Genomic DNA, 8542 nt, shown 5'->3' with positions numbered 1-8542 from the left:
GCTGTAATTAGCAAAGCCAAAATAACAGCACCTATTAATTATTGCTGCCTGCATTGAAACACCTAAGCACCCTATTTAGGAAGGTCTTCCATGGAGCTGCATGGGGAAGTTGGGATGGGTTTTGGGCAGCAAGTCCTCAGGGGCTCCTGAGCAAGCACCCTGCTCACTACCTAACCGAATGCCCTTGTGCCTGGACCCCCCAGCAAGAGAAACCACTTGTTAATGAGAGCAGAAGTTTTAGAGCTGGCTTTACCCATTAATTAAGCTCATTTGTATGCCAGCTAAGTGCCTGGCCTCCCATCACACAGATGTGGAGAGCTGGCACCACAACCTTCCTTAATAACACAGAGCAGAGGCTACACAATCAATTCTGCCTTTCAATCACTGCAGCAGCAATTCTTACTGGGCACAGCACTTCTTACTGGGCACAGCACTTCTTACTGGGCACAGCACCCACACCATTTCTTCACAGGCTATTTATTATTTCTTCATTATTTTTCCTTCATTGTTTCCTATTTCTTTGTACTGTATTTTTATTTAGGCTGTGTGAGCAGAGTTCTCTGCAGGACACCCTCATGTTGGGCATAGCAGAACCAAAAGCCAGAAAACCATCAGTGAAAAGAGCAGGGGGAAGCAGGGTAAAGTAATCCAATGTGTTCTTTTAATACAAAGAGGGTGGGCAGGAGAGCAGAAGTCACCAGAAACCTCTCTTACTGCCTTTGCAGATCACATTGTGGACTCTTGCCCCATTTCTCCTCAAAGCTGACAAAGATACACTCACAGCTGCCTCTCTGGCAGGATAAATCCTCTAACTGAGCTGCCACATTGCCAGGATTCAACCCAGGAGACATCATTTTCCCCCCCCATGAGCATCAGAGTCAGTTTGGGTCTCTCAGGGAGGCAGAGCTCCTCTTACAGCCCCACGCCAGCCTGCAGGCCAGCAGCACAGTGGAAACAGGAGTGATCCAAGCTGCTTCTGTTGTAGTTATCAGGTGTCCAAGGTGACAGCCTGAAGGGCAACAGCTTTTAAGGATGGTTTTGAGTTACAGTGAGATGTACTGGAAAGCATCCACTAGTTCAGAGCAATGCACAGCATGCAAGAGAGGAAGAACCCTGCAACCAGCCCTCACTTCACTACAAGCCAAGGACTGGAAGTAAGACACTAAGAATGTTCTGCACATGCCAAAGAGGGAAGAAAAGGGCCTGTTTGTCTGGCTCATTTCACTTTCTGATGGGCCATTTGGAAGATGAGGCAAAGCTAGGCAGGAGGAAAAGCTCCTTTCTGTCCCCAGCACCATCAGAAACAATCAAGAAGCTTAAACACAAGTGACTTGGTTTAACTCCTGAATAGTCTCTGCAGAAGGCAACAGGCCCTGCAAGTAAAAGGCAGCATCTGCTGAGTAGGGAGGATGGCACTGACTATTTTATTGGCAGTTCTACTCCCCAAAAGGAACCCATACAGGACTGCTGGCTCTGCAACTGGTGGCTCATTTCATCTCCCAGTCACACACACCGGTTGGATTCGTTCTGACTACGCAGCTCCTCTTCAGCCACAGGCAAATGTCTTACAACACACAGCTGCCAGCTCTTAGGGCTGTGCTTCCTCACCAACTCACACCCAGGCAGCTCAGCTCACACTTTGCCCCATCTCACAGGCTTTAACCAGACTGGTGAACCAGTTACTGTCCTACCAGTCCTCTCTGGATGCTCCCACCAGCCATCTGAAGCTCCCAACTGCAGCACTCAAAAGCTGCACAAGCTCAGCAGTGCCAACACTCATCCTGTTCCACTCTCTCCAAGCACCTCTGAACAGCTTTAACCCAACACAATTCCAGGACACAGCAAAAGACTTGTTAAAACCCTCCTGGTACAGCTTGCTTGGTTAGAAAACTTAAGACAGAAAGCCTGGAACAACTTCTATCCTGAGCAAGTACACAGCAATCACCTGCTGCAGGGCAACCTCCTGCCCCACCTGGAAACTGCAGCCTGGGAAGCTCCACAAACATGCAGCTACTTCTGTGAGCAGCAGAAACATTCCTTGGGGTGAGGTCACAGCTGCTCTGCACAAACACAACTCCCTGTTCACACCATGGCTCACCTCAGCTCCCTTAGAGGCAGCTGCTGCATTACTCAAGCACTGCAGATGCTCAACCTTGATGTCACCAGGCCACTTAATTCACACCTACAAGCATGGAACTGAGCTTCTTTCCCCCATAGGCAGGTTTCTCTCTGTCCATCTCCTCACCAAGGCTTCACTTTGTCCTTTTAAGCACCCAATCAAACTATGAAGATCCCTACTCCATGCCTTGGCCACGGACTAATCTTTGTCATGTTTCTCCACAAAAGTACCACAGAGAGGATTTTTTTTCCACATTCCAGCAGTTTATTCTAGCTTAATTATCTCCTTCTTCAATTGACCTAGACAGAACTCAGCAACAGTGCTCAGAGCTCTTCATCTCCACCACACTGCAGTCAATGGCTGTTCCCCTCCTCGGTCTTCACGGCTGGAATAAAAACGAGACAGTGAATTTGAAGGCAAAGCCTGTGGAGATGTTCACCTAGAGACTGATCAGGCTTCACCCACGCAGAAAGCAGCACCCCAAGGCAGCCAGAGACAAAGCTTCTGGTTCAGGGAAAGCTACAAGGGCCGAGAGGCAGAGTGAAGAGCGAGATGAAGTTACCTGGTTGGCAAATCTGTGTGTTGGGTCCAGCTTCCTTGGCACCAACGCTCTCCCTTCCTCAGGATCCCCCCACTTCAGGTTCCACGTGCAGTGTCCTTTTTCTCTTCAGCCTGCCAAAGCAAAGATGCATTAATAAAAGTATCAAAGGGAGGCTTTTCTCCAATGCCACCCACCTCCCCCCACAAGACAGGTCACATCAGATACGAGGGTTTCACAAGCCATTCGCTGAACCCATCACACCACAGAAGCACAGTCTGGGAAAACTGTTTGTTCCAGGGCCGGCTGATGCCTTTGAAACTCCAGCCAATGTATCATTTGATCCCTAAGCAGAGAGTTAACCACTTTGACATGGCTGCTTAGGAAGTGTGGGCTATGGGAAAAAGTTAATGGCAACAAGTAGGATGGCAAAGAAAGCTACAATTAAAGTGAGCAACTTAATGAAGTCTAGGAAGATTCTCAATAGATGAACACATATCAAGTCAGGGAATTCGTTTCCCATCTTGCTTCCATACCTACTAGCAAGACATGACTGCATGCCCAACTCTGATCTGTGGAACTCAAGTTGTGCCACAAGCCAAAGGTTGCATACGGCATGGGTTACAATTTTTCCACCAGTTGACCAAAATTGTTCAAAAGGAATATTTTCACAGGTACATTAGACTTTCAAAATGAGCTCTCAACAAGAGGAAGGATGCGGACATGAGCAAAAGGAGTTACCTCGAATTACAGGACTATTTCCACATATGAACTAGCCAAGAGAGCAGCTTTCGTCTCAGAGGTTTCTGTTGGAGGCACAACACTTCTTTTCTCCAAGGACACTGCAGTTTCCATATGCTAGCAAAGAATTCTTAGAACTTGTAAGGCAATGACAAAGCTAGCTAATCATGGCAATGCACCTCCCATTCAACACTCCTGGCAAGCTAAAAAACTCAGTCCAGTTACTCAAGGACTGATTCTTCACTCCAGCTTGGCAATGTAGGCTACGGCAGTGTTTAAGGCAACAAATCAGTCATCCAACCCTAACTCCAGCCTTCCCTCCGCTCCTGACTCAGGCTGCCAGTACCACAACACCCTCAGGTTTATACTTTCAGTCCTCTGCCTCTAAACAAGTTTGGTTTTTGGACTGTTTTCACCGTTATGTGAAAGTCACGTTGAGGAAATTCACGTGTCAAGACCGATCCAGATTCAATTCTACCAACTGGTCAAGAAGGTCTGGCTCGCTCTTGGGCTATCACTAGCCTTTTAGTCTTCTCTCTCTGTCCTCTAGCACTTAAAAAGACTGTTCTTTCTTCATCTTCAAGGGTTGTGTTGTGCAATGAAATGTAAATGTCAGGAGCAGAGTTCATTTCAGACGGTCTTTTAATAGGCTTCGTAAAGCCAAAAGAAAAGTGTTATACAAGAATCCTTTACCACTTTCAAATACAATAGCAATGGAATATGCATCATTTCTTCCAGTAAAAAAGGACAATATAAATAAACATTTTCAAGAACCTCTTTTATGGTAAGTTTGCAAGTCTATTTCTGGGTAATTTACATCATTACAACAGTAAAAATACCGTTATATGCAGGTTTGAACATACAAGCAAAAGTTTCTCTTTAGATATATCAAGGTGGTTTGCCTTCCAATTTGTACCCAGGCTGCATTCCTACCTTGCTACACTAAAGGAATGTTACAAAAGACGAAGGTAATGCACTTAAAAAAAAAAAGAGAGTCCACAGCTTGTTCAGCTTCCAGTGAACATTGAATTCAAGGTCCTTTCTATCTCAAAAGAAACCGAGTTGGGGCCCCAACTTCACCATTGAAGGGGGGGAAAAAAAAACCACCAACAACCTCGGCTCATCATGAAGAGTAAAATAAAATGTGAAGTGCTTTCAAAAATCAAAAGAGATTAAAACCACTTGGAAAGCAGAGCTCTCTTCAAAAAGAAAAGTCTAAGCAGCCCATCTTGGTTTGTGTTTGTTTTTTTTTTCAGAAGCTGTCAGGCTGTGTTTATGACAAGATTAGAACTGATAATACTACAAAAGTGAAAATACGAGTCAGATGTACTACACAATAACCATCTCAGCGAAGCTCCAAAAATCTTTATAAATACAGCCATTGGAAGGACGATCTTGAGTCAGGAAGGATTTTTACTCGTTGTGTGTAGCTGAGGACAAGAAGCAGGCACAATTGTAAAGGCACTGAAGCATAGACAAGTTCCAGCATTTTACTCCCTTGCATTACTTTCAGAATGCTACTTTGCTAGTTGTGCTACAGAGTAAAGAGAACTTTTTTCCCCCACCCTTTTTTCTCTGATTAATGGTTGTTAAAAGGCATCCGAGTTTCAGCTTAGTCTCGAGCTCCAGGAATGGGTTTTAAAAGGAAACCAACTTGCTTTTTTTTTTTGGCTTTAGATCCAAGCAACTCCTACACATGCATTACAAACTAGAAACTTAAAACCGGCACGGCCAACGTCCAAAAGCCTCACACATTTGGTTCTAAACGGGGGGGCAAAGAGCAGAAATAGGAGGTAAAAAAGTCCAACTGAGCCTGATTTCCAGACTCAAGGAGAGGGACAGAAAGGTTTAAAGAGAGTTTCTACAGCAACACGTACTGCATCATTCCCAGTTGAACCAGGACTTACCGTAACTGTCGTAGCTGTCTCTGTAGGAGCCTCCTGAAGACCTGTCTCCATAACCACCTTGACTCCTGCTGTGAAAAAAACAACATGGACAGGCTTTATATTTGCTCAACCACCTCTGGAGCTCGTTGGCATTGATGGCAAAACAGGCAATGGGCTCAAAAAACCTCCTGACAACCCACTTAGTGGTTGTGATGCCTTTACCTGCTATTATAGTAATCTCTGGAGCCGTTATATCCTCCACTTCTGGAATCAAATCTGCTTCCACCATAGCCTCTTTCTCCACCTCCTTCAACAAAAAAACAGAAGGGTTTTTAAGCATCCTGACACAAGCCATCACCCACTTCAGACACTGTAAAAGGAGTCCTTCATGCAAACTCACCTCTGGAGAAGCCACGGCCCCGACCTCTGCCCCCACGGAAAAAGCCTCTGCCCCCAGAAGAGCCTCCTCTGTAGCCACGAGATCTGTTCTCTGAGGATTTCCCAGCCTGATCGACTCTGATCTGACGTCCATCTACAGACTGGTAACAAACAGGAACAAAAATGAGCCAACCTGGTAAATATACAGCAAGGCACATCCACAGCGAGCTCACACCTCTGCTGCCAGCCAAGTGGTACTAAAATTGACTCCTTCTGACAAAGGTTTTGTGTCACAACTAAGTCAGCCAGACAGGTAAACTCATGTTCAGCAGCATATTCAAGTTTTTCTGGCGTGTCACTATACAGGTCACACAGTAAGTCATGGATCTAAGTCTGTAGCTACACTACAGACTATGTTATTTCACTAGAACAACACTGTTTATCTGTTTTTCTACATGGCATTGAATATAAATAGTTTTCATGCTTCTCTTATTAGGTTTTGGGAACTTCAGAGACTGCTCCAAGACCTCCTTACCTTTCCATTCATGGCCATCATTGCATCTTTAGCATCATCTATGTTTTCAAAAGTAACAAAGCCAAAACCTCTGGATCTCTGAGTCTCTCTGTCTTTCACCACAACAACTAGAAAGAGGAAAAAAGCAGAAAGAAAAAGCTTCAGCACCTGGGCAACCTGACAAACTGATGGAAACCGTCCATCCCCAGCTCAGTCCTGCAACCTTACCTTCCGAAATCTGTCCGTATTTAGAGAAGACTTGTTCCAATGACTGCTCGTTGGTGTCAAAACTCAGCCCACCGACAAAGAGCTTTCCCTCATCTGATGCCATTCTGACCTGCAAAGCCAACACAACACCCCCACAGTCAGCACCTCGGAACGAGCATCCCCACGACGCTGGGATGAGTCGATTCTCGGCGATGATCGCAGCAGCCACAACCTCAGCCGCTCCTGCGGGCCCCAGGCCGCTCACGGCCGGGCCCCGGCCTCTCCCGCCGGGCACAAGCCCCGGCCCAGCCCCGGCGGCTCCGGGCCCCACCGCGCCCCACGGCGCAGGCGCGCCCCGCCCCCCGCCGCCCCTCCTCCCGCCCGCCGCCATTTTGCACGGTCGAGGCCCGTCGCCATTTTGTTTCTGAGGGTGCGTTCCACCCCCCTCCCACGGCCCCTTTTCCTCCCCCCACCTCACACGCCACACAGCCCCGACAGCTCCGGCGCCGCTCGCCGCGGAGCGCAGCCTTGCCGCGGAATGGGCTCCTCCTTCCCGCACTCCATCTCCTAGCGAGCCCTTCATTCCTAAACCACCTTTCCTCAAGCTCCGGCGCTCCGAACCGCCCCGGCCCGGCCCAACGCAGCCCGCCCACCGCGGCGCGCTCCTTACCGGTGGCTTGGCGCTGCGGGGTCCGCACAGCACTTCAAAGCTTCAGCGCGATGTACGCTGAGGCTGCCGGGGCGGCGGCTTATAAGCGCCCGCGCCCCGCCCCGCCCACCTCATGAATATGCAGATTAACCTCCGCCGCAAGGCGGGGCCGCCGCCGCGACACCTCATTGGGCGGGATGGAATTAATATTCATGAGCCTCGGCGGGGGGCGAGGGGAGGAGGGAACGAAAACAAAACCGCCGCATCCCCCCCCGCCCCCTCCTCCCACGTGGGGGCGGGGCGCGGAGGCCGGCGCGGATTGGTCGGGAAGCGCCAGAAACCGTTGGCAGGGGAGAGCCCCTGTGAGAAGAGGGAAGTGGAGGCAGCTGATTGGCCAGCGGGCGCCGTGGCCCCGCCCCTCCCCGGCGGCTCGCACAGCCGAGGGGGCGTGGCCTCGGCTGCCCCAGTTTCGCGCCCTTCTCGGCAATGCGGCGGCGGCTGCAGACAAAGGGGCCGCCTGAGGGGGCCGCCGCCATCTTGCCCCAGCGCTCAGAGACAGCCCTCAGCCCACCTCCTCCTTCCTTCCTTCCTCCCGCCTTCCTTCCTCCCGCCCTGCGCCACCCTCACCGGGCATCGCCAACCCCGCGTAGCCCTCAGGTGTAGCCCGCCCGTCCCACGGAGCCCGTATGCCCTCACGGGGCTCAGCGCCACTGCTGCCGTCCCCGTGTCCTCTGGTGAATAATCCTTGCAGCTGCCTCCACACACCCGCTACACACGCTTGGGAGAGCACACGAGCGCCAAAAAAGACGGTTTTGTTTAAAAAAGTAGTGATAGAGTCAACGGTGGGGATTGGGAAGAACCTTTAGAGATCAGCAAGTGCAACGCGCCGCTAAAGCAGGACTTGGATCGGGTCACACTGGAACGTAAGACAAAGTCCACTGTAGTGTTTTATCTGTTTTTCTACGTGGCACTGAATATATTTGGTTTGAATATATTGGGGTTGTACTGAGGCATGAATAGCTTCAGCGTCTAAAACTTCCTCACTGAAAGAGGAAGCTCTGTGGAGAAGATAAACGTGTGTCCCTGCAAGGGACTGCGTTGGGTTAGAAAGCCCTAAAAAACCATCTTTTCATACAAAAACCACTTCGATCTCATGTAGAAAAAACGCAGAAAACTTGTGAAACATCTGAGAGGAAAAAGAACCACGGCACCCAGAGAAGAAAGGGGGAAAGGGAAGGAGGTGAGGGCGGCTCTGGAGGTCACCTCATCCGTCCCTCAGCCCGTGAGGCGGGACGGGGCCTCGGCTCTGCCTCAGAGCAGTTGGCTGCACACACACCTCCAGCCTCCTTCCTTCCCCCTTCTTCACCTGGAGCAGGGTTGCACAGAATAATAGCCCTGGAGTTACTTAAATCAGGGCTGTTCGGGCATAAAACGATTGATTTCCTAAGTGAGCGCTCAAAAGGGACCCCAGTGAAATGCAAAGAAGTCTTCTGCCCGCTATTGTTCTGTA

General features: G+C 49.6%; 1 protein-coding gene across 6 annotated transcripts; it reads right to left on the bottom strand.

The window, feature by feature from the left end:
* Positions 1 to 2360: 2360 nt before the first annotated feature.
* CIRBP (cold inducible RNA binding protein) lies at positions 2361 to 7153 on the bottom strand. 6 transcript variants are annotated; one of them, XM_062015140.1, is made up of 8 exons: positions 7054 to 7153; positions 6405 to 6513; positions 6198 to 6304; positions 5685 to 5823; positions 5507 to 5591; positions 5306 to 5373; positions 2682 to 4828; positions 2361 to 2504 (listed from the first exon to the last, which is right to left on the bottom strand). In XM_062015140.1, the coding sequence occupies exons 2-7, from the start codon at positions 6505 to 6507 to the stop codon at positions 4812 to 4814; spliced, it is 519 nt and encodes a 172-aa protein (XP_061871124.1). In that variant the 5' UTR covers positions 6508 to 6513; positions 7054 to 7153; the 3' UTR covers positions 2361 to 2504; positions 2682 to 4811. The 6 variants fall into 6 exon arrangements, with proteins under 6 accessions (XP_061871124.1, XP_061871126.1, XP_061871125.1 ...); XM_062015142.1 differs by having other exon boundaries at positions 2682 to 2791; XM_062015141.1 differs by having other exon boundaries at positions 5306 to 5370.
* Between the last annotated feature and the right edge of the window lie 1389 nt (positions 7154 to 8542).

This window comes from Colius striatus, chromosome 25 (genome assembly GCF_028858725.1).
Source record: "Colius striatus isolate bColStr4 chromosome 25, bColStr4.1.hap1, whole genome shotgun sequence".
Classification (NCBI taxonomy): domain Eukaryota; kingdom Metazoa; phylum Chordata; class Aves; order Coliiformes; family Coliidae; genus Colius; species Colius striatus.
The sequence above is the reverse complement of the archived record's forward strand: the minus strand, read 5'-3'. Positions and strand labels throughout refer to the sequence as shown.

What these genes read in the sequence shown, in the direction of transcription:
- CIRBP (XM_062015138.1), bottom strand. Translation starts at nt 6,507, where the DNA reads ATGGCATCAGATGAGGGAAAGCTCTTTGTCGGTGGGCTGAGTTTTGAC. An exon ending in ATACGGACAGATTTCGGAAG is followed by an intron (nt 6,305 to 6,404) that starts GTAAGGTTGCAG and finishes TCCTCTTTCTAG; the next exon opens with TTGTTGTGGTGAAAGACAGA. An exon ending in AGAGATTACTATAATAGCAG is followed by an intron (nt 5,374 to 5,506) that starts GTAAAGGCATCA and finishes TTTTTTTCACAG; the next exon opens with CAGGAGTCAAGGTGGTTATG.